This window comes from Dendropsophus ebraccatus, chromosome 10 (genome assembly GCF_027789765.1).
Source record: "Dendropsophus ebraccatus isolate aDenEbr1 chromosome 10, aDenEbr1.pat, whole genome shotgun sequence".
In the NCBI taxonomy this organism is placed as follows: domain Eukaryota; kingdom Metazoa; phylum Chordata; class Amphibia; order Anura; family Hylidae; genus Dendropsophus; species Dendropsophus ebraccatus.
Window position 1 is genome coordinate 13,220,150 of NC_091463.1, and position 26,040 is coordinate 13,246,189.

A 26,040-nucleotide genomic window follows, 5' to 3' on the forward strand; every position below is an offset into this window, starting at 1 on the left:
TCACATCTTCTGGTAATGCTAATGTTGTATACAAGGAGAATCCAATGACATCTAGCAGCAGAAAAGCTGCAACTCCCAGCATGCTGGGACATACAGGGAGTTGTAGTTTTGCAACCACTGAAGAAGTGTAACTATTAGGGCAATGTGTCTCCATACATGCCATACCTTATTGCTGCTGGGGGTGGCGCTCTCCTTCATGATCTCCCTGTAGCTGAAGGATGAGACGCTGCTGCTATCACCCGTCTGCGTCCGGCTGGGAGAGCTGATCTCCGCCAACACCAAGTCCTCCAAACCTAAGGAAGAAAATGTGGGTTATTAAGAAACTTGGAGGCAAAGTGCATGCACTATACACAGTGATAGGACTCCCTGACACCACTATACACAGTGATACGACTCCCTGCCTGCACTATACACAGTGATACGACTCCCTGTCACCACTATACACAGTGATACGACTCCCTGCCTGCACTATACACAGTGAAAGGACTCCCTGTCAGCACTATACACAGTGATACGACTCCCTGCCTGCACTATATGACTCCCTGCCTGCACTATACATAGTGATACGACTCCCTGCCTGCACTATACACAGTGATACGACTCCCTGCCTGCACTATATGACTCCCTGCCTGCACTATACATAGTGATATGACTCCCTGCCTGCACTATACATAGTGATACGACTCCCTGCCTGCACTATACACAGTGATACGACTCCCTGCCTGCACTATACACAGTGATACGACTCCCTGCCTGCACTATACACAGTGATACGACTCCCTGCCTGCACTATATGACTCCCTGCCTGCACTATACACAGTGATACGACTCCCTGCCTGCACTATACACAGTGAAAGGACTCCCTGTCAGCACTATACACAGTGATAAGACTCCCTGCCTGCACTATACATAGTGATATGACTCCCTGCCTGCACTATATGACTCCCTGCCTGCACTATACACAGTGATACGACTCCCTGCCTGCACTATATGACTCCCTGCCTGCACTATACATAGTGATATGACTCCCTGCCTGCACTATACATAGTGATACGACTCCTTGCCTGCACTATACAAAGTGATAGAACTCCCTACCTGCACTATACAACTCCCTGTCTGCACTATACACAGTGATACGACTCCCTGCCTGCACTATACACAGTGAAAGGACTCCCTGTCTGCACTATACACAGTGATACGACTCCCTGCCTGCACTATACACAGTGAAAGGACTCCCTGTCACCACTATACACAGTGATACGACTCCCTGCCTGCACTATACACAGTAATAGGACTCCCTGTCTGCACTATACACAGTGATAGGACTCCCTGCCTGCACTATACACAGTGATACGACTCCCTGTCTGCACTATACACAGTGATAGGACTCCCTGCCTGCACTATATACAGTGCTAGGACTCCCTGCCTGCACTATACACAGTGCTAGGACTCCCTGCCTGCACTATACACAGTGCTAGGACTCCCTGCCTGCACTATACACAGTGATAGGACTCCCTGCCTGCACTATACACAGTGATAGGACTCCCTGTCTGCACTATACACAGTGATAGGACTCCCTGCCTGCACTATACACAGTGATAGGACTCCCTGCCTGCACTATACACAGTGATAGGACTCCCTGCCTGCACTATACACAGTGATAGCACTCCCTGTCTGCACTATACAGAGTCACAGGACTCCACTGAACTATACACAGTGATAGGACTCCCTGCCTGCACTATACACAGTGATAGCACTCCCTGCCTGCACTATACACAGTGATAGCACTCCCTGCCTGCACTATACATAGTGCTAGGACTCCCTGTCTGCACTATACACAGTGATAGGACTCCCTGTCTGCACTATACACAGTGATAGCACTCCCTGCCTGCACTATACAGAGTCACAGGACTCCCCTGAACTATACACAGTGATAGGACTCCCTGTCTGCACTATACACAGTGATAGCACTCCCTGCCTGCACTATACAGAGTCACAGGACTCCCCTGAACTATACACAGTGATAGGACTCCCTGCCTGCACTATACACAGTGATAGGACTCCCTGCCTGCACTATACACAGTGATAGGACTCCCTGCCTGCACTATATACAGTGCTAGGACTCCCTGTCTGCACTATACACAGTGATAGGACTCCCTGTCTGCACTATACAGAGTCACAGGACTCCCCTGAACTATACACAGTGATAGGACTCCCTGCCTGCACTATACAGAGTCACAGGACTCCCCTGAACTATACACAGTGATAGGACTCCCTGCCTGCACTATACACAGTGATAGCACTCCCTGCCTGCACTATACAGAGTCACAGGACTCCCCTGAACTATACACAGTGATAGGACTCCTTGAACTATACACAGTAACAGGACTCCCTGCACTACACAGAGTGTGGTTTCTGTATGTGCACTATGTGGGGCTGCATCCTCATCCTCCGGAGCAGCCATCACTTCCAGCATTCCTTCAGCTCAGCACTTTCCACCCTGTGAGGACGGCTTCGGCTGTTCTGCCTCCCACCTCCTGACTCATCACAGCAATGAAATATTAATGCCCTGCTGAAACTCTTAATGCTTCTAGTGGGATTATGGGGAAGGAGGGAGCAGCAGGGCGGCCTGCGCTAGAGCTGCGGAGGGGCGGGAGACGGGGTCCCCATACACAAAGCCATGAATATAGCCTGGTGACGCTGTATCCTCCTCTCTCTGAACTGGTCACCCCGTCATATACACCCTCCCCCCAACCATAGCCAAGAGAGTGCACAACCCCCGAAGGGGATCACCGGCAGAATTTCCACTCCGTACTGGAATACACTGTAATATTTATGGGTACACAATATATTTACTAGGGACAGCGGAAAGTTAATATATTCCACATCCTCTATAGGACACGGGCCGCACCATCACGTTCCTATTAATGTGATATGTCCAGAGTCAGACAGTCCATTCAGCTGTCTCCTCTGTTCCTGGAAACTTGTGTGCCAACCAATATGGCCGCCATGATAGCTGGGACAGGACTGCAACCAGCTTTTCCGGACTCTTAAAGATACGTCTACTGCCCCTAGAGTGGTGTTTCCCAGGCAGCATCTCTTTAGCTATTGCAAAACTACAACTCCCATCATGCACTGACAGCATATGTCCGGGCATAATGAGAGTCATAGTACTGCAACTCCCACCACATGTGCTTTGCAAGCACTGAAGGTGGTATGAGCATGATAGGTGTTGTAGTTTTGCAACTCTCAGTCTATGTAGTCACAGTCAGGGCATGATGGAAGCTGTAGTTTTATAACATCTGGAGAGCTGCAGGTTAGGTAACACTCACATAGAGGATCAGCCTATGAACAATATGTCAGAACATGATGGGAGTTGTAGTTGTGGAACAGCTGGAGAGCTGCAGGTTGGGGACACTCACTTGGAGGATCAGCCTATGAACAATCTGTAAGGACATGATGGGAGTTGTAGTTGTGGAACAGCTGGAGAGTTGCAGGTTGGGGACACTCACTTGGAGGATCATCCTATATGAACAATCTGTAAGGACATGATGGGAGTTGTAGTTGTGGAACAGCTGGAGAGCTGCAGGTTGGCGACACTCACTTGGAGGATCATCCTATATGAACAATCTGTAAGGACATGATAGGAGTTGTAGTTGTGGAACAGCTGGAGAGCTGCAGGTTGGGGACACAGGCCATAGTATCCAGTATATTAAGGAATCAGTAAGGCCATGATTGGATTAGTAGTTCTGCGCCAGCTGGAGAGCAGAGAGTGACCCGCTGGGACCTCACCCTGCAAGCTCCCAGTATCAGGAGGAGTAAGCATCTTTGGAGGGAGAAGGCAGACGGCCATACTGGACGTCACCCGTCTTTCTCAGATACTGAGCAGGATCTGCAATACTCTGACAGCAGAAGTCGGCCTGCGGACTATTTTCGGTTCATGCAGAGCAGGGGTCAATGTGAAATCAATAAATAAAAGTCATGCCGAGGCAATTTCTCCTATCGATTGACCATTACGTCCTGAGAGAAAACCTGGATTCCTCCACAAATAGTTTATTTTTACCCTATTTCTATATACCTGTTCACTGGGATATACAGAAATCTGCCCCATCAATAGTTAGCTGCATCCATAGACTGCAATGGAACAGCACCCCTAGTGGCCACTAATATTTCATTACATTGATATAATACAGTGTTTACCAAGGGTAGGGAACCTTGGCTCTACAGCTGTTGAAAAACTACAACTCCCATGATGCTAAAGCTTTGGCTGTCCAGCCATGATAGGAGTTGTAGTTTTGCAAAAGCTGAAGAGCCAAGGTTCCTTACCCCTGGTGTATACTATTCTAGAGACGATATCCTGGACCATAGTCATTGTGTGCATGCTCTATACTGGTGGTCCCCGACCACTTTTATCGGTCACCCATGAGCCTTTAGGTCTTGCATTTGCTAGAGAGTGATTAAAGGGTGACTTGCCCTTTAAGTCCCTATGCCTATGGATTATGTATGTCTTGCAGGGCTGCAGTGATGATGAAGCAGGGGACGCGCAGCTTAGTGGCAGAATTATATGAAGCCCCAGGTGACGAGACGGGCATGAAACGCTCCTGACCCCAGACGCTCTCATTGACTTGGAGGCTTAGTACTGCAGCAGGATCACTTTACAGCGTGCGGCTCCACTGCAGAGTATTGGAGATATTGTGTCAGGGCTAAAGGAGGAAAACAAAGCCCTGACAGCTCCATTTATAACCGGGCAGCCGAGTACTGGCAATGATGTGGAGATAACAAGACGTCTCTGGAGGCCGAGCCTCACACTGCAGAGCCTGGAGGAGAGCGGAGCGAGGAGCACGTACACTGCGCCTGGCATCACACTGCCCGGGAATAACAGGGAGATGTGACACACTGCCCGGGAATAACAGGGGGGATGTGACACACAGCCCGGGAATAACAGGGGGGATGTGACACACAGCCCGGGAATAACAGGGGAGATGTGACACACAGCCCGGGAATAACAGGGGGGATGTGACACACAGCCCGGGAATAACAGGGGGGATGTGACACACAGCCCGGGAATAACAGGGGAGATGTGACACACAGCCCGGGAATAACAGGGGAGATGTGACACACAGCCCGGGAATAACAGGGGGGATGTGACACACAGCCCGGGAATAACAGGGAGATGTGACACACAGCCCGGGAATAACAGGGGGGATGTGACACACAGCCCGGGAATAACAGGGGGGATGTGACACACAGCCCGGGAATAACAGGGGGGATGTGACACACAGCCCGGGAATAACAGGGGGGATGTGACACACAGCCCGGGAATAACAGAGGGATGTGACACACTGCCCGGGAATAACAGGGGGATGTGACACACTGCCCGGGAATAACAGGGGGATGTGACACACAGCCTGGAAATAACAGGGGGGATGTCACACACAGCCCGGGAATAACAGGGGGGATGTGACACACAGCCCGGCAATAACAGGAGGGATGTGACACACTGCCCGGGAATAACAGGGAGATGTGACACACAGCCCGGGAATAACAGGGGGGATGTGACACACAGCCCGGGAATAACAGGGGGGATGTGACACACTGCCCGGGAATAACAGGGGGGATGTGACACACAGCCCGGGAATAACAGGGGGGATGTGACACACAGCCCGGGAATAACAGGGGGGATGTGACACACAGCCCGGGAATAACAGGGGGGATGTGACACACTGCCCGGGAATAACAGGGGGATGTGACACACAGCCTGGAAATAACAGGGGGGGATGTCACACACAGCCAGGGAATAACAGGGGGGATGTGACACACAGCCCGGGAATAACAGGGGGGATGTGACACAATGCCCGGCAATAACAGGAGGGATGTGACACACTGCCCGGGAATAACAGGGGGGATGTGACACAGTGCCCGGGAATAACAGGGGGGATGTGACACACAGCCCGGGAAAAACAGGGGGGATGTGACACACAGCCCGGGAATAACAGGGGGGATGTGACACACAGCCCGGGAATAACAGGGGGATGTGACACACAGCCCGGGAATAACAGGGGGAATGTGACACACTGCCCGGGAATAACAGGGGGGATGTGACACACTGCCCGGGAATAACAGGGGGGATGTGACACACAGCCCAGGAATAACAGGGGGGATGTGACACAGTGCCCGGGAATAACAGGGGGGATGTGACACACTGCCCGGGAATAACAGGGGGGATGTGACACACTGCCCGGGAATAACAGGGGGGATGTGACACACTGCCCGGGAATAACAGGGGGGATGTGACACAGTGCCCAGGAATAACAGGGGGGATGTGACACACAGCCCGGGAATAACAGGGGGGGGATGTCACACACAGCCAGGGAATAACAGGGGGGATGTGACACACAGCCAGGGAATAACAGGGGGGATGTGACACACTGCCCGGGAATAACAGGGGGGGATGTGACACACAGCCCGGGAATAACAGGGGGGGGATGTCACACACAGCCCGGGAATAACAGGGGGGATGTGACACACAGCCAGGGAATAACAGGGGGGATGTGACACACTATGTATAATCCTGCAGTATAAGGAATAACACAGTGTGGACTATGTATAATCCTGTATATCACAGTCTGGACTATGTATAGTCCTATATATCACAGTGTGGACTATGTATAGTCCTATATATCACAGTGTGGACTATGTATAGTCCTATATATCACAGTGTGAACTATGTATAGTCCTATATATCACAGTGTGGACTATGTATAGTCCTATATATCACAGTGTGGACTATGTATAGTCCTGTATATCTCAGTGTGGACTATGTATAGTCCTATACATCTCAGTGTGCACTATGTATAGTCCTATACATCTCAGTGTGGACTATGTATAGTCCTATACATCTCAGTGTGGACTATGTATAGTCCTGTATACCACAGTGTGGACTATGAATAATTTTGTATAACACAATGTGGACTATGTATAATCATCTGTAACACAGTGTGGACTATGAATAATTCTGTATAACACAGTGTGGACTATGTATAATCCTTATAACTCAGTGTAGACTATGTATAGTCCTATATATCACAGTGTGGACTATGTATAGTCCTGTATATCACAGTAAGGACTATGTATAGTCCTGTATATCACAGCGTGGACTATGTATAGTCCTATATATCTCAGTGTGGACTATATATAGTCCTATATATCTCAGTGTGGACTATGTATAGTCTTATATATCACAGTGTGGACTATGTATAGTCCTGTATATTACAGCGTGGATTGTATAATCTCCAGCATTAGGGTCTCTTGGAGACGCCATCAGTGGGATCATTGTTCCTGCCGGAGAATCCTGAGTATTACAGAGGAAATAGATTCTCGCCCCGGTCCAGTAATCTTCCCATTAGCTCCAGTAATAATAACCTCAGCAGGATATCACTGGGGACTGACCGCCCACCCGTCAGTCATGGAGGCGCACCATCACTATATTACTGATCCCCTCCCCACCCCCCCAGAGAGTGCGCAGCAATGATGACTACTAGAGGATGGCAGAGGTGACGGGGGAGGGAGAATTAGATCAGGAGATGGAGAAAGAGAGGAGAAGAAGGGTAATGGAAAATGGGGAGACTAGAGATATCTAGAGGAGAAGAGGGAAGACTGAGGAGAAGGTGGAGGAGGAAGAGGAGTATGGACAACATGACAGAAGACCATCCAATAGACAGAACTGCATTACTGAGGGATTCTGATGCCATGTGTCAGCTGCAATACTGTCACAGACACCATCTACAGCTATAACTCGCAGCCCTCCCATCATGCCCGGACAGCTGAAGCTTCAGATCCCCATCCCTGCCGTACAGAGACACATTCTCCATGATAATGTCTGTGTGGCTAGCCGCGAGGAGAATGAAGAGCTCTCCCCTGGACTCTGCTACCCCGCACTATGCCGGCTCCACCTGTGTAGGAGATAATGTATCTGCACAGTGTAATGAGCCGTCCGCAGATAATTATATTCAGCGTTTAGAGTGTAATTTGCCAGGAATAAAGCAGATCCATCAGCCACAGATTCCCTCTCTGGTTTTAAGGAATATAAAATGATTTCCGCAGCTAATGGGGCCGGAGCGGACACAGCTACTGCTGTATACACCGGGCCCTGCTTATATATATATATACACGTGAGGGACCCCTCTATATACATCTCCTGTACACCCACTGCACCGCACCGATATACACCTGGGTTCACCAAACGGTCGTTCTCCACCTGCTGCAAAACTACAACTCCCAGCATGCCTGACCAAGAATGGTATTGGGGTATGGCACCGTCTCCTAACCTCTAGTTCTCTAACGGCTGCAAAATGACAAGGCTGTCGGGTCATGATGGGAGAATAATTCTGCAATAGCCCGAGAGACACCGCTTAAAAGGACACTGGCCTAGAGGTCTGTCCTAGGGAAAGTATATCAGCGAATAATGGGAGTTATAGTTCTGCAATAGGTGGACAGCCATGGATACAGCCTGCAGTGGAAAGCATGGAGGTTTCCATCCTATGTGCTGTGTAAAGCATGGAGGTTTTCATCCTATGTGCAGCCTGCATTGTAAAGCATGGAGATTTCCGTCCTATGTGCAGCCTGCAGTGTAAAGCATGGAGATTTCCGTCCTATGTGCAGCCTGCAGTGTAAAGCATGAAGATTTCAATCCTAGGTGCACACCGCAGTATAAGGGCCAGTTCACACAGGGCAAAAGCGGCAGAATTCCGCTGCAGAGCTCTCCCCTGCAGAGTCCCGCGTGCCTCAGTGTCCCACAGTGTGTCAATGGGATGGCTCGCGCACGTCTGCTTCCGTCACTCTCCGCTCAAAGAGTGCCCCTTTAGGAGCCATTACTCCCTGCATTACTCACCTGTACAGAGCGGTTAGCCGTAGCTTGTGCTGTCTGGGGCGGTGGCGGTGAGTAATACCTGACTCACACTCGCATCCACTGCTTTAATTTCCTATTGAAAAGGAATTAAACCACCGGCGTGATTTTTTTCCAGCCGTTTTAATCCTGCAGTTTGTCCATTTGTAAACTAATGGGAATGATGTAAAGGCGGCCATTAGGGTAATTGGATTTTTATGTGAGATTAGAAGGAGCCACTTTACTGTGTTTGCTGTTTTCCTGAGGATCCGGTCCCGCGCTCGATCATCCGTGCGATCTGGTTCTCCCGTTCATCCGTGTGAAGTCTGACGCCGCCGCTATTCCCAGGGAGGCCGTTCTCATCCGGCCGGTAAATGATTGGATTTTCTCTGGTGATCGGCTCTGTGGAGAGCGGCCGCCATTGATCAGCATCCTCTTATAATTGTATCTTGTGTGGTATACGGCTGGGTTCTTATAACTCCGGCACAGCAGAGGCCGGCAGTGTGGGGGGACGGGATAATAATCCGCTCATTGTGGGAAATTATCATTACCGAGATTCATGAGAAACTTTACAGCAATTCCCTAATATACGGAGTGAGAGAAAACATACCGGACAAGTACATGTCGCACAGACGCCTATCCAGGGCGCTCATCATCAGTATCTCCTATTATAAGGCTGTGTTCACACTGGTGCTTCTTCCTATTGTATTTTGTGACGTGATCTATTGGGGTCTCGGTGCTGAGACCCTCCCCAATGTAGCTGCATAGGGTTAATCTGTATCCAAGATGCCAACAAACACTGCAGGTACTCTAGGCCTCCTTTGCATCACATTATACATATCCCAAGGTCAGGTTCACTTTACCCCTTTACAACAGATGACATATGGAGTATGCGGTGGGCTCTCCACACATGGCGGAGCTGTGCATTACAGCTGACACTCGCCGCCAGCGCCTGGAATAGGAAATGACTCTAATCTGTTTACCCCCTCCGGATAGGAGTCAATAGCAGCCGCGACATTAGATAAGGTAATGTGTAATCACATCAGGATACATTATAAAGAATTGCTGTGTATCGTACTGCATAACAAAGAACAAAATTGTATGGAACCCAACTACACGTCCCAAGTGATCCGACTCAATAGAAGAACGGAGACATTTATTCTGTAACTTATATCTTGACTTCCACATATTCAGCTGCTGTGTTCTGCTTTATGTTCTCTATATAAGGATCCTACATATGGATCCCAGTACAGAGGTAACACAGATAGGGGGTCACTCAGTATGATCGCTGCTGCCCCCTTCTGGGCATTACCTGCAGCGATATACAGAATGCTTACAGGTATCAGCAATGTTTATGCAGCTCATGGAGACTCCTGAGGGTAAAGAACAATGCCAGGCATATTACAGCGCCTCACTCAGGCCTCCTCAGTAATGTACAAGGCCATCTGCAGCTTTACCTGGGGAAGAGGACGCAGTAAAACCTTCTGAACCGTACCAGCACACGTTAACTCACAAGGAGCTTCCAGAAATACATACAACCCAATGACAAGAACTGGGCACCAAAGAAAGAAGTTTACCAATTGGTCGTCTATAGGGAATGTTAATAGGGTTATCCAGTGCTACAAAAACGTGGCCACTTTCTACCAGAGACAGCACCACTCTTGTCTCCAGTTCAGGTGTGGTTTGCAATTAAGCTCCATTTACTTCAATGGAAATGAGTTACAAAACCTGCACCCAAGCTGGAAACAAAAGTGGTGCTGTCTCTGGAAAAAAGTAGCCATGTTTTTGTAGCTCTGGATAACCCCTTTAAAGGGGTTATCCAGCGCTACAAAAACATGGCCACTTTCCCCCTACTGTAGTCTCCAGTTTGGGTGGGGTTTTGAAACTCAGTTCCATTGAAGTAAATGGAGCTTAATTGCAAACTGCACCTGAACTGGAGACAATAGTAGGGGGAAAAGTGGCCATGTTTTTGTAGCGCTGGATAACCCCTTTAAGGATCCGATAGCCGTTGACCTAACTCTTATTCAGGTAATAGGGAATACATCTCAGAAAACCACTGTCCCCCATCAAGAGCCCCCAATCCTCCATCACACTTCTCTGTCCCCATCCAGAGCCCTTTCTTTCCCTGCTTAGGTCAACCTGATATTACTGATGACCACTGTGCCCATAGATAGAGGTGGGCCCCTCCCCCCCCGATAGAGGGAGACCACATGACTGCTACGGGCCAGGGCTAAACTGCACAAAAGTTTGAGATCTGCCATAAAACGGAATAAAATAATAAATTAGCATTTATTTGCAGTGAGCGCCACCTAGTGGTGACTGAAGTTTTGTCATGAAACTAGAGCTCATTAGAAGATATGTTGGGCTTTAATAAACGTATATTGGGTAGGGACCATTCTGAGTGGTGCTGAGGCCCTGGCCAGAGGTAATACAGCTGACCACCAAAGAACAGACCAATGATCCCATATCAGAGGTGAGGGGTCACCTGCACACTCACCTGTCCGGGTTTTACTATTGGTCAGTATCTCCTGGAGACGCTCCTGCAGTTTATCCGCCCTCTTCCGTTCTAGGTGCAGTTGTCTTTTCAGGTCTTTTAGCTACAAGGAAAGGCCAATATCTATAAAATGCATATTATCATGTTCTGTCAGGGCATGATGGGAGTTGTAGTTTTGCGATAGTTAGGAGCCACGGGTTAAGGAACCCTAGTCTATGGACAGACTTTAACATGGCAATGTAAATATTCAGTAAATGTGGTAAAATACACAATAAATCATCTATAACAATGAATTCTCCTGTCACGGCTTCTATCGTCACCGTGCTCATTGGCTGATAATAATAACCCCTACCTGTAAGTCACTGGAGATGTGACCTCATATTTCTATGACCTGAATAAAAGAGCTACATCTACCAAGGGAGCGCTCCGCTGTATTATACTATACTTATATGTACAGTCATTAAAGGGGCCGTCTCATCACTTCATCTTCAAGGTTCTCCTAAAACCCCATAAGACTTAGGGAAGGTGCCGCCATGTAGACTGCTGAGTGATCAGACAGAGCAAGGATGACGTTCTCGGCCCGATTATAGAGAGAGATGTCTACCACCCTCTCTATTCCTCTCTGAACTGATCTCTATGATCAGCGCTGGGAAGAAACATGGAGCTGAGCAGGGAGGAAATAAGAGGAGACACGAGGGGAAAAGAAGTCTAGGAGAGAGGAAACATGGGAAAAAGTGTGCGAGAGAAAAGCCTCAAAAGGGGCTGTCTGCCAGAGAAGAAGGGGGGAGCAGTCTATGAAAGAGGAGGCATAAGGAGCACTCTGCAAGAGAGCGTAAGGAGCAGTATTTGAGGGAGGGGGTGTAAGGAGCAGGCTCTGAGGGAGAAGGTGTAAGGAGCAGTCTTTGAGAAAGGGGGTGTAAGGGCCCTATTCCACCGGACAATTATCGTTCAGATTATCGTTAAATTGCTCGAATCTAAACGATAATCTTTCGGTTGAAATGCAGTTAACGATTAACGACCGAACGAGAAATCGTTGATCGCGTTATAAGACCTGGACATTTTTTTATCCTTGCTCGTTCGCAAATTGTTCGCATTGAATAAGACGTTGTTCGGTCATTCGTAGTAGATACGAACGCAATTGCGAAGAAATAGCGAAGAAAAAACAATCGCAAATACGATCATAAGTAAAAATTATCGTTCCATGGAAATGAGTGAACGTTTTCAGGTCTTTCGCAATAGCGGTCGTTTGAGATTGTTAATCGTTAATGATTATGCGAACGATAATTGTCCGGTGGAATAGGACCCTAAGGAGCAGTCTTTAAGGGAGGGGGTTTAAAGAGAAGCCTTTGAGGGAGGGGTTGTAAGGAGCAGTATTTAAGGAAGGGGGCATAAAGAGCAGACATTGAGGGAGGGGGTATAAGGAGCAGTCTTTGAGAGGGCGCTGTAAAGGGCCGTCCTTGAGAGGGGGGTGTAAGGGGCAGTCTTTGAGAGGGGGTGTGTAAGGGGAAGTCTTTAAGGGAGGGGAGTGTAAGCGGCAGTCTTTGAGAGGTGGGTGTAAGGGGAAGTCTTTAAGGAGGGGAGTGTAAGCGGCAGTCTTTTAGAGGTGGGTGTAAGGGGAAGTCTTTAAGGAGGGGAGTGTAAGCGGCAGTCTTTTAGAGGTGGGTGTAAGGGGAAGTCTTTAAGGAAAGGGGTGTAAAAAGAAGCCTTTGAGGGAGGGGGTGTAAGTAGCAGTCTTTGAGAGGGGGGACATAAAGAGCAATCTGTCAAAGAGCGGATATAAGGAGCTGTCTGAGAGAGAGGGAGCATAAGGAACAGTCTGTATACCACAGGGAGCAATGAGGGAGTAAAGGGGGAATAGGCAGCAGTCTGTCACAGTAATGTCTGTTCAATCTGGTCAAAGGGCCCTTTTACACATAGAGATATCTGACAGATTTTTTTTTAAGCCAAAGCCAGGAATGGATTTGAAAAGAGGAGAGATCCCAGTCTTTCCTTTATGACCTGTTCTCTGTTTATAGTCTGTTCCTGGCTTTGGCTTCAAAAATCTGTCAGATAACTTGGTAAAGATATTTGTGTGTGTAGAAGGACCCTTAGACTTTGTGAAGCAGGGAGAATGCTGATGCTAGGATGAATAAGTAACCCTTTATACAGGTATACAAGATTAACCCCTTATCCACTTGAGACCCCCCACCGATTCTAACATTAACCCCTTCACTGCCGTAGTTAACACAAAAGTTATTATAAACTACTCCAGCTGCTTTGCTTCTGCAACATAACAGCACCTCGCTGTGGTTTAAAAAGGAAACCCCTTTACTACTTGGCAATAAGGACATATACTTACAGCCGCGCTCCCCCTCTTCTCCAGGATTCTCTGTCCATCTGCTGTGTCCTTTACTTCCTAATTATAAAAATACATAAAAATATTAACCCCTTAAGGACAGAGCCAATTTCTAATTTTTGCGTTTTCATTTTTTCCTCCTTGTGCTTAAAAGGCCATAGCACTTACATTTTTCCACCTAGAAACCCACATGAGCCCTTATTTTTTGTGTCACTAATTGTACTTTGCAATGACAGACTGAATTTTTTTATATAGTACACTGCGAAACCAGAAAAAAAAAATGTGTTAAAATTGAAAAAAAAAACGCATTTTGTTTATTTGGGGGGTATTTGTTTTTACGCCATTCACCCTGGGGTAAAACTGACTAGTTATATATGTTCCTCAAGTCGTTACGATTAAAATGATATTTAACATGTATAACTTTTCTTTTATCTGATGTCCTGTAAAAAATTCAAACCATTGTTAACAAATATACGTTCCTTAAAATCGCTCCATTCCCAGGCTTATAGCGCTTTTATCCTTTGGTCTATGGGGCTGTGTGAGGTGTCAGTTTTTGCGCCATGATGTTTACCATGGATACCTTGATTGCGCATATGCGACTTTTTGATTGCTTTTTATTACAATTTTTCTGGATTTGATGTGACCAAAAATGCGCAATTTGGGATTTTTTTGCGCTTACGCCGTTTACCGTGCGAGATCAGGAATGTGATTAATTAATAGTTTGAGCAATTACGCGCGCGGCGATACCAAACATGTTTGTTTATTTTTATTTATAACCTGGGAAAAGGGGGGTGATTCAGACTTTTATTAGGGGAGGGGGCTTTTTATTGATAACAACACTTTATTTTTTTTACACTTATACTAGAAGCCCCCCTGGGGTTAGGGTTATTCCCCCTGGGGGACCTCTAGTATATACTCACTGATCTCTCATTGAGATCTTTGCTGTATACTTATACAGCAAAGATCAATAAGATCGGCACTCGTTTGCTTTCGGCTGCTGCAGCCGAAAACAAACGAGTGCCGAGCCGGGGTCGGCGCCATCTTGGAGCGGACCCCGGCCGGCACAACACACGGAGGACGTTGTCCCGGAGAAGCGATTTCCCTCACTAGAAACCAGGGAACGGCTGCCTCCGGTAACCGGAGGCAGCTGTTAACTTTGACAGCTGCCTCCGATTACCTTATTAGCGGGCACGGCGATCAGACCGTGCCCGCTAATAGCCGCGGTCCCGGGCTACATGCGGCACCCGGGACTGCGGCGGTTCAGGGCGGGGTCGACGCGCGGCCCCGTTCTGAACGCCCTTAACGACAACAGGGCATAAATATACGCCCTTAAGGGGTTAATAAATCCACATGATGGAGACATGTAACCCCCTGTATGAATGAACAGTCTGTGTGTAGTCTGTGCCCCGGCCGGCCATGTTCTCACCTGCTTTAATCTCTCGATTGTTTCGTTCAGAGCATCCTTGTCTTTCTCTGCAGCTTTTATCTGCTCTATCAGAGTCTCCAGCTCCTGCTCCTTCACCTGTGGAAGTGAATATGACAAAGTCAGCTGTCAGCAGGGCTTCAAGGGGCAGATCAGCAATAAGCAGTCTATGCTGATGACTTCTGTTCACTAGGTGAACGTCTAGGTCACATGACTTGCTTTCACCAGATAATGATATCATAATGGAGGACAATGTTCTCAGCTTCACAGCACATCTAACCTAACGTTTCGGCCTTACCTGCAGATCGCCTGTATGCTCCTTTCGCAGTTTGGCCAAATCTTCTTCGTGCTGTAAATGGTTCCTCTCAATTGTCTCCTAAGATAGATATCAGGTATATTACTACACATAATGCCGACTGTATTATTTCTCTTCACCCTTTTCCCAATTATACATAACCCTGGGGACATTCCCAGTTACTCTTCTATCTCCAACTTTACCACAGTCATGTCTGCAAATACTGCCTAATTATTAAAGTGACTGTACCACCAGACCCAGGCTGAAGCACTGGAGGAGGGCCAACCCACTCTTAGTGGGAGGAAACCCTAGCCCCTCTATGATAGGGTTCTGTTGATTCTAATCGAGTTCCGTCATGGAGGGGCGGGGGTTTCTTCCCACTAAGGGTGGGTCGGCCCGCCTCCAGTGCTTCAGCCTGGGCCTGGTGGTACAGTCACTTTAAAGTACCATAACAAGGAAGGTTTGCAACTCAGTACTCCATGAGAGCTGGTGGCAAACAACATGACTACTACCCCCTTAAGACATGGATGGGGAACCTTCATCCTTACAACTGTTAAAAAACTACAATTCCTATCATGCCACTTGACTTTGGCTACGCAGGCATGATGGGAATTGTAGTTTTCCAACAGATGGGGGATTGAAGGTTCCCATCCATAGCCCTAAAATAGTCTTAGTGTGCTGTCCCAGCACAGGGCGTTGTTCCTTAGCACCTGTGTAAAGCTTTTTCTAAGGTTACCCAGTAAGAGAAGGAGTACCTTATTTTCCCCACTAGGTGTCACTACTGTTTTTATGTCTTTTATGCACAGCTGAAGAGTATTAGGGTTAACTGTGTTGTATCATGTGTTGTATGCTGACCAGTCACAGGTACTCTCTTATGCTATCCTTCTTCTCTTTCACCCACACCACTCTTAGGAGGGTTAACATTAGCCCCTGTAGGAGGAGTTAACCTGGTGGAGGAAGTGAGTCAGTCTCTAGTTAGTTTCCAGAGTGAGAGGACACACAGAGACCTAGTTCCTACAGAAGTTAAGCCAGGGCCTAGCAGGGACTAGGGACCAGATATGGTAACAGAGAGGCTTTCCCCACGCCAGGAACCTCTCAAAAACGTACAAGGCAGTCTCCTGATACGAGAGGAGCTGACCTCAGTTGGACAAAGCTACCAAGAATAGGTCTACGTATAGACCATAGGCTATATGTGAGTACAAGTATAACTTATCTTCTTCTTACCTACACTTCAGTTCCGGCAGAGCAAAATATCCTACATTCGGCAGGGCTCCTCTGGCAATTACTCTCCTCTTCCTTCTCTTCACAAAGCACTTACTACTACAAGCAACTACCTTTACAAAGCACTGGTTTTACTACACTGTCAGACACTATGTTTTCCAGTATCAAGATTGTACTGTTCACCTTAAACTTTGTTCAGTAAAGTGTTCTATTTATGTACTAAACTCACGGGACTCTGTCTTATCTTCCTGCACCCACTGCCTACCTTGGGTTATTTTTCCTCTCTCTGTGGGTGGCAGTACAACATTCTGGGGGGGGGAAGGGGGGGGGTCTACTACCACTCCAGGTTACCGTGACAAGTGTCCAGGGGACCAGCAACACTCCCGGAGGTTACCAACCATTTGGGAACAAACCAGCCAACACAGGTACTAACATCACACCTGTATAGTACCACAGTACTGGCGTCAAGAATAACAACATAACACCATTGGCCGAGTACCACATTAGCTGTCAAGACAAACGTCTATTCCCCCTGAATTCCCCATACACACATGCACACTGAGCTTAGCAGAGATACATCCACACTAAAGATGAGCACGACTCAAGCATGCTCCCAGAGTCACGCTCTCCAACTTCAAACACATTAGATCATCAACCCGTCCCACCAGCAATCATCTATCATGCATGACCACCATTAGGGCCTGTTCACATCTAGTTCGTGCCCTATGTGTGGTTTACGCATCCAGACAGCTCAATAATTCTCCACTCAGGATATTCCAAAAGAGCACACTGCCCTATGTGTAAGATCTACGTGTAGTCTCTAGGACTGGAACAGTAACCCGACTAAGCCCGCACTTACTTCTGCTTCCTTTAGTCGCCGCTCAAACCAGCCTTTGGTTCCTTCTAGTGACTGAATCTGTAAGCGGAGTTCCTCTGTTGTTTGCTGCAATCCTTCCAACTCTCGGCATCTAGCCTGAAGAAACACAGCATTGTGTAACCAGTATATACAGATACATACAACTATTCACTTCCTATTGTTGTTACAGTCTCAATAGGCGCTCCTCTTCACTGTTTTCTGATAACCTCTGATCCTTGATGGATCCCAATATTATTGCAGGGGTTCAGAAAGGTCGCAATAAACAGCACCCAGTAATGATCCAATTTAATGTAATACAGGTATGAGCCATGGCTTCCAGCAGATCCCAGCGTTTCCTCCTATATTCTTACAGGCTGATATTACTCCATGTTTATCATGAACTCACATAACATCTGATGCCAGGTGCTTGGTACAATCAGTAAACCTGCTTCTGGCCCAGGTCATACAGGTCATATCATGGCTGTCACCAGTCCGTGGACATTACCTTTTCATCCCTCAGCTGACCTCTCAGCTCTTCCTCCCCGCGGTTCTTCTCCTCGTGAAGCTCCCTCAGCTCCTTCTCGTACTTGGCTCTTATACTAAGCACTTCCTTCTCATGCTGGAGCTTGATGTTTCCCACCTCTTCTTTGTGCCGGGCCTTCTCTTGCTGCATTTCGATGGCCATCTCGTCCAGCATGCCTTTCCTCTTATCCGCACTCTGCAAAAAAACAGGAGCGTGTCTCACCCGCTAGATGTAATAACGGGAAAGGGAGATCCAAGAACAAGAAATACCTTTCTGGCTTCATCAAGATCCTGCTGCAGCTGCTGAATGTCCTGCTTGTGTTCCTGTATCTGCTCCGCAAGTCGCCCATTGGCACGGCCGGACTCCTGACCAAAACACAGAGAGATGAGTGATAGAGAAAACTCACTACATATACCTGAAGGCAGCATGCCTATGGTTATGAGACTTTCTAAAGTAATTCTCCAGTGTTGTAAGGAACTTTCATTGCTCACTTCCAGTCCTGATCGTGTGATCGGTGGGAGGTCCTTATAGTGGAGTCTCATAACATACAGTGCAGGGTGACCACCGCATGGCCAGGACAAATATAGATTACCATGAAATTTTAAAAACTTTTGTTATGTTTGGGTCAGAGTGTTTGGACCAGTAGGGAGAGTGAGAAGTGCACGCTTAGCATATTCTCTCCTGGATCTGTGCCACGTGATCAGGATGTAAGTCTATAGGGCCATCTCGCTCCCATAGAGCCAAATACAAGTGCCAGTCAGATTCTTTGCTGGGCCTTCACACAGCACAAGAAATCGAGCTACTGGGCTGAACGAACGTTCCCTGTATTATTTGTGCAGCCCTGATATATGTAAATAAAATAAACCGTACATACAGGATATGCATATATCAGTGCTGTCCCCTCCAGATCACGAGCAGCAGTCTATACTTACCATCCCCACTGCTTGTGATCTAGCATCCTGCTCTCCAGTCCTCCGGCTGTATCTTCAAGGCCCCGCCTCCAGCGGCTGTCAATCATTCTGGAGGAGGTGGCGGCCTAAAGATAAAAGTAGCGGCCGAGGACAGGAGGGAATCTGGTACATAAGCAGCGCTGATGGTCAGTATACACTGCTTATCTGTGCTGTCACTTTCCATCTATCGTTATTGGCCACACATAAACCTATTTACACAGGAAGACGTGTGACCGGTAATGATAAATTCTGAAACAGAAGAGACATGAGAGATCAGACTCTCTCGGTGGTGCAGCCTCAGGCCTGTGATCCACTACTAAGGACTCAGAAAATCCCAAAGAAAATAAAAGACTCTCCCCTTTTCACTGACACAATAACCCTATGATCACTACTGTTGTCTCCCACCTGCAGCTGAGTTTTCAGGTCTTCTCTCTGGGTCAGCAGAGCCTCCTTCTCATTCTGAAGCTGCTGAAGTTCGGCCGTCAGGGCTGCACTTTGGTCCCGTAATAGACTTAGCTCCTGGGTCCTGGACGTCTGAATCTACATAGTAAAGAGAATGGCTCAGATTTATCAAAGTGTGCAACATAAAAAGTGGTGTAAACAGAGCAACCAATCACGGCTCAGCTCTCTGCTCTAGTAAATGTAAGCTGAGCTGTGATTGGCAGCTGTCAGCAGTTTACACCACTCTATATGTTACACCGTTTGATACATTTGGGGCCATAGACGTGATGGATATCAATAAGATTATAATCCGGAAGATGCAAAAGCGTCAGCATCATACACAGCGATGCAAGGGTTAACTGTGCAAATTGTGTGTGGATCTAGTGGTGATCAGATACAAGGTGTGGGGGAGGGGCTGAACAAATCATTAAGAATCATCAATAATCTGCTATTGATTCAGGCACAAGTAGATGTATTTGTATTGTACAGATGGTAAATACGTTCAGCTTCAGTGCTTCTCCCCACTTAATAACACAGCTGCCACATCAACCTCCCATTCACTTCAATAAGAGCTGAGCTGCAGTACCTAACGTGGCCACTACACAATATATGGCGCTGTCTGCTTCTGTTTCTTTCTATTGCATATGCAGATGCCGCAGCTCTGATAAACAGGTCCTGGACCCCTGAGTCAGACTCCCACCGATCTCAATAAAAAAAAAAAAAAGTTCTGGAAAAAAACTTGCAGCCCACATGATTCAGGTTAAAGCCTAATGTTTGAGCAGACAAATGTTAAGATGGAAGCGTTCTTTTCAGCACTCTATGAGTGCCGCTGCCTCTATGTGTACTTGTGGTCACATGACAGATCCCAGGATGGCCGGAGCATCAGGAATATAGTGACAGCAGTCACTATAACAGGGTAGATCAGAACCTAAACACACCAGGCAGGGTTATAAGAGAAGCTGCTGCCATCAGATACATCCACCTGTATACAGCCACACATCTGCCCTGTTCACACAGAAGGGAATCAGGCATTTAGTGGCTTTAATACCTATTGATTAAAAATTTGGCTCGAGGCAAAAATAATCAGTTGTCAGACATGATTGAGAGGATTTGTGTTACTTGTGGTACTTCATAGGATTGGGCTGATGGTGAAGGATGGTATATACCTGCTCCAAGGCCGCCAGGTTGGTACGCAGGGCATCATTCTCTGACAATATGTTGTCAACCTGCTCCTGGCTTTCTGCACTTTGCCACGCTACCTAAACCCGGGAAACCAGCCGCAGAGGCGAGCAGAAGACAGGAGAAGAGCGGAAAGAGGAGAGTTCAGTGATAGGAACAGAAGTCAGTGTTCAGCTCTGGCGGGACTTGTGTCAGGGACTGTATACCTGCTCCTGCAGACCGTGCAGCGCCTTGTCATGGTCTTGCTTCAGGCTCTGGATCTGCTCCTTCAGTTCAGTACACGTCTGTAGAGAGAGAAAGTCATATACAGCACAGAGAGATCACCATCAAGCGACTCTTCAGCTGTTGGGAAACTACAACTCCCAGCTGCCACAGGGTACGTCGAGGGTTGTAGTTTTCCAACAGCAGGAAAGCCGTAGGAGACGGTTGACAAAAGGCAATGGCTGTTCTAGAGTTGTGAGATATATTTCTCATCATTGAGGCGGAAGAGGAGAATGACATTACCGCACCTTATTTTATATCACAAGGGCTTTGGCCCCTGTCTGCCCCCTCTGTCCAGGTGAGAAGGATGGTATGAGGCAGACTGTATACGACAATATATACAGTGAATCCAGAACAGGATCACCTCCTTGTACATTAGCCTATGTGGCTCTCCCCCTATAAGCTGCCTTCTGTCTGCTTCCTTCCTATCTACAGCCGATGTGAGCTGCCCTCCTTGACTGCTCTCCCACATACCATGTGACGGGTCCTTTATGTATAGATTTCATGTCCACCCACGGCCACAAATGAGCACCATAGAACAATAAATCGAGTGGCCTGGCTACAAGAACGATCCTTGTATCATTCCCATGGCCATAGAGACTGACAGCACAGGTCTGAATACATCCATGCAGTGAGTTTTCAGAACATACCTTCAGCACTGCTGTGTGACCTGGCATCTTCTCACTTTCCGGCCCCCACCTGTACCCTACTATTGTCAATCATTCTGGAGGAGTCTGATACAGTGCTCTATGCTGCCACCTCTGTCCATGTCAGAAACTGTCTGGAGCAGGAGAAGGTTTTTATGGAGATTTGCTACTCCTCTGGACAGTTTCTTACATGGTCAGATGTGGCAGCAGAGACCTCTGTGTCAGACTTGAAAGAATAAACCACTTCCTGCAGGACATACAGCAGCTGATAAGTACTGAAATACTGGAGATTTTTAAATAGAAGTAATTTACAAATCTACTAAACTTTCTGAAACCAGTTGATTTGAATAAATATGATTTATTCCTACTCTTCTCTGCTACTATCTCCTCCATTAGTCCTGAGAATCGGTGTGTTGCTGTATCCCCTTCTCAAGCTTTCCTGTACAACACTTACAGTGCACTAGTGAAGGGGGCAGAGAGCTGCTTCAGGTTGAACGCCCTTCATTCTCAGGACTGGTGGGTATCACAGAGGTCCGACCCTCACCGATAGCACATGGAAACAATCTGTCATTACTTTATAAGATGGCAAAACTCTTTTCACTTTGGATTCAGGAAGTGGCAGGGCAGGGGTGAGGCGCAGTAAAAGTTCCTGATATAAAAGAATTTCACAAACATTTCCTAGATGTACATGGGCCCTCGGTTACCTGTTGAGCAGCATTCAGGTCTTGCTGCAACTTCTGGTTCCGTAAGGTTAAGGCTTTCAGCTCTTCCTCTTTTCTCTGCTGGATTTCCTCTATTTTTGTCCTGGTTTGGAGACAGTAAAAGTCACAACAGTGTGGTCACCCTGCACCCTCCCCCAGACCTGTACAGCCTTGGGTAGCAGACTCACCGGCTGTCATTGTATAGGGCTTCCTTGTCTGTTTGGAGGCGGAGGTAACTGTAAGGGAGGAAAGAAAATATTAGAGATGGACAATGGCTGAAGGCAGGATCCATATATATGACACTCTGGGTGTTATTACACGGGCTGATGGGGGTCCGATAATAACTGTAAAAGAGCACCGATCTGCTAGATTCAACGGCCTGATTATCGTTTAACATTGCATGGACATTGTTACCACTGTATATGTAGCAAGAAAAAGAGGCTTCAGCTCACCCTTGTTTGGCAATGCGTGGTTATAATATCATGCAGTTCCCCAGGAACCAGGAGCGCGTGAAGAAAAATTTGTGTTGCGGGCCGTCACCCGTATGACTGGTATCAAAAACCAAGGGATATTCACAGCTCCTTAAAAAGTATATTCGTTTTTATTGGTACAACTTAAAAAAAGGCAAGAACATTAAAATCGCGCCGACGCGTTGCGGAGGAGACCCTCCTTAATCATGGTATGATTAAGGAGGGTCTCCTCCGCAACGCGTCGGCGCGATTTTAATGTTCTTGCCTTTTTTTAAGTTGTACCAATAAAAACGAATATACTTTTTAAGGAGCTGTGAATATCCCTTGGTTTTTGATACCATTGTTACCAATGTCCTTGCAGCCCTTGCTTAAACTTTATACATTACCTATCCAGGCTGCAAGGCTCCTCTTGCGGTCTTCTCCCCGGGTCCCATGCGTCTCAGCTGACAGGCTGCTCAGCCAATCACTGGCCGAGGCGACCTGTCAGCTCAGACAGACCGCTCTGAAGCTGGAGCGCGCGGGAGAAGACAGCAAGAGGAGCCCTGCAGCCTGCATAGGTAATGTAAAGTCAGTCAGTCGCCGGACGCGCACCGCTATTACACGTAGCGAACCTATATCTCAAACCTATATCAACGATCAGCCAATGATCGTTGTCATCAGCTGATTGTTGTATTTATTCTACAGAGCGATAATCAGTGGAGTAGGCCCCTCTGGCCTGCAGACCTGACTCCCAAGATGCCAGATCTGTGCTTAGGGAGAAGATTTCATAGCTATCATATATATTTTCTGGGACTAACCGTCAATATCAGAACAGGTGAGGTGGTGGTGGTGGGTCTGACCTTCTGCACCAATCAGCTGATTGAAGGGGCTGTGATGCTAGGACAAGTACTTTACCAGGCACAGCTCTGTGCTTTATGCAGTGGCTATGCCTGGTACTACACATAGCTTAGTACTATTCAGTCAGTTGGGTATGAGCTGCAGTAAGCTGCAATACTAGGCATGACCACTAAGGCTTTTAAGGAGTCTCATGTCAAATCTATACAACATTTAAAGGGTACCTATTTTAAATAAACTTCTGAGGTTTGTATGGGTGCTGAGACCCCAGCCACTTGCTAGAATGAAGGGGCAGACGCGCACAGCAGCACACACTCTGCCTCTTCTGAGTCTCGGTGCGGTGGATGGAATCATAATGGAGCCTATGGAACTTCCGGTAATCGCTGCCCCTTCATTCTAACAAACGGCAGGCATCTTGGCACCCAGACCCTGAGTAATACAAACCTCTGACATGTCGCTACGGTATTACATGTCAGAAGTTTGTTTAAATGATGGGTACCCTTTAAATGGATTTTCTCATCCTAAATCGACATCACATAGTGTGGAGTCTATACAGTCGGCTTTCTCCACCCTTTACTGTATTCATCCGTCACTTACCTGTCATGTTTCTTCTTTAGCTTTTCAGACACCTGTAAAAAAAAAAAGCATAAAAACTTAAGAATATGAGAAGAATATGAGCAAAGTTCCAATAATTTCAGACTGAATGCCGGATCACCAGAAACGCCCAATCATTGGATAATAATGTGTTTATTACAATTACCTCTACAAGGATGTCACCCGATAACATACAGGGCTATAAATTCCTGCTAATTCAACACAGGACTATACCTGTCAGGCAGACCCTAGTACAGGCAGTATGGGCCTGCCATTGTTCTGGATTGTCTGTCCCAGCATCTGAGGGTCAGGTCACACCACAGCTACATGTATGTGCTATTTATGAATCATTTACTCCTAGGGAACTGACTCCCATGTAAAATTAAAGGGATTTTCCAGTCTTCTGTCAATGAACCTTTCATTGTAGAACTCTTCTTTCAAAACACAATTGCTCACAGTTTCCAAGATGTCAAAACTTTTGCCATTAGAGTCCAGACCTGATCCCTTCACGATCTGCTGTGGCCATATCCAGTATGGTCGATCCTAAACACATCAGCATCACATAACTCTGCCGTGTCTGGGTAATTTATAATACTATATCAGAAAATGTAACATGTATCGGTTCAGGCTGTTTAGCTCACAGAGTGTGGCACTGCCTGCATACAACTGTAGCAAACCCTCAGCTGTGAGAAGGATTAGGTCTGCATTGGTTTTGAGCCTCCAAAATGGTGATAAATTGGAATATAAAGTATTAGACTGTGGCAGAGCTATTCTTTATGCGCCTTCATACCTTTGTGTTTTCCTCTTGAAGCTTGGAGATCTCCCCCTGCACAGAAACAAAGAGAACATCAGATAGCAAGGAAACGGCACTGGTGCAAAAGATCAAAAAGGGGTCATCAGGATACGAAGAAAACATTAATGGCTGTAAGCAAGAAAATAAAAAAAAATTAAATACATACTCACTTACCTGATTCCCCTGGCTCCCGCCACTGTGCTTCCTACTTCTAAGAAGGACTTATCTCAGCACTGACATCCCCTTCAGCCAATCAGTGGCGGCAGCAGTGTCCCGCCCCATTCAGTGGCTGATCCGGCCGTCACTGCTGACATAAGTCTTTCTAGGAAGTCAGTAGAAGAGCGGAGAGTGGGAGCCAGAAGACATCACAGGTGAGTATTTTATAATTCTTATGTTGTTCCCAGCCATATATTTTCGGTATCCAGATAACCCCTTAAAGTAAACTGCATATTAAAGCCTGAGTTTCTAGAATGTCTGCTACAACCAGACCGGACAGGAGCTGCATGAATACCCACCATCTAACAGTCAGGGAGTCACATGTCATCATGCACCCATGGCAGCAGAGGGTTGTCACTTACTACTTCATGAGACATGTAACAGTACACCATGCAGGACACAGCTCTAATCTAAATGGAACCGCCCCAGTAATGATGGGAGGAGAAGCTCTATGATATATGAGAAACTTCTGATCAAAGCCTCTGAGGGCAGCAGAGCTACAGCGTCACGGCACATTGGGCAGCGGAGTATTATCACAATGGCTCCTGCTTCGCAGCACTGACCTGTAAGGCGCTGATCTTGTCTCTTAGCAGTTTGTTCTCTTCCGTCTGTGTCGCCAGTTTCAGCGTTACTCCTGGAGGAACAGAGAACAAAACAGATGATAGAGGACTACTGAGCCCAGCATGTGCTGTATACAGAGAGGACTACTGAGCCCAGCATGTGCTGTATACAGAGAGGTCTACTGAGCCTAGCACGTGCTGTATACAGAGAGGACTACTGATCCCAGCATGTGCTGTATACAGAGAGGACTACTAAGCCCAGCACATGCTGTATACAGAGAGGACTACTGAGATCACCCAGGGCCATTGATTGTTGTCCTTCAAACGAGTAAATAATATAATCAGAATTTTATTAGATTCATA

At 47.2% G+C, this 26,040-nt stretch overlaps 1 protein-coding gene across 2 annotated transcripts in view; it reads right to left on the reverse strand.

The window, feature by feature from the left end:
- Window positions 1-26,040, reverse strand: part of GRIPAP1 (GRIP1 associated protein 1) — a 59,162-nt gene that overhangs the window by 24,436 nt on the left and 8,686 nt on the right. The window contains exons 9-24 of one of the 2 annotated variants that reach the window (XM_069943331.1): window positions 25,681-25,751; window positions 24,899-24,934; window positions 24,112-24,143; window positions 22,399-22,446; window positions 22,214-22,313; window positions 20,808-20,885; window positions 20,589-20,681; window positions 19,387-19,521; window positions 18,301-18,396; window positions 18,014-18,226; window positions 17,512-17,625; window positions 15,435-15,512; window positions 15,140-15,235; window positions 13,717-13,773; window positions 11,382-11,481; window positions 166-293 (exon numbers count right to left, since the gene is read on the reverse strand). In XM_069943331.1, coding sequence (XP_069799432.1) covers window positions 166-293; window positions 11,382-11,481; window positions 13,717-13,773; window positions 15,140-15,235; window positions 15,435-15,512; window positions 17,512-17,625; window positions 18,014-18,226; window positions 18,301-18,396; window positions 19,387-19,521; window positions 20,589-20,681; window positions 20,808-20,885; window positions 22,214-22,313; window positions 22,399-22,446; window positions 24,112-24,143; window positions 24,899-24,934; window positions 25,681-25,751 — 1,475 coding nt within the window. The remainder of the gene's footprint in view (window positions 1-165; window positions 294-11,381; window positions 11,482-13,716; window positions 13,774-15,139; window positions 15,236-15,434; window positions 15,513-17,511; window positions 17,626-18,013; window positions 18,227-18,300; window positions 18,397-19,386; window positions 19,522-20,588; window positions 20,682-20,807; window positions 20,886-22,213; window positions 22,314-22,398; window positions 22,447-24,111; window positions 24,144-24,898; window positions 24,935-25,680; window positions 25,752-26,040) is intronic. The other variant, XM_069943332.1, reaches the window with a different exon arrangement.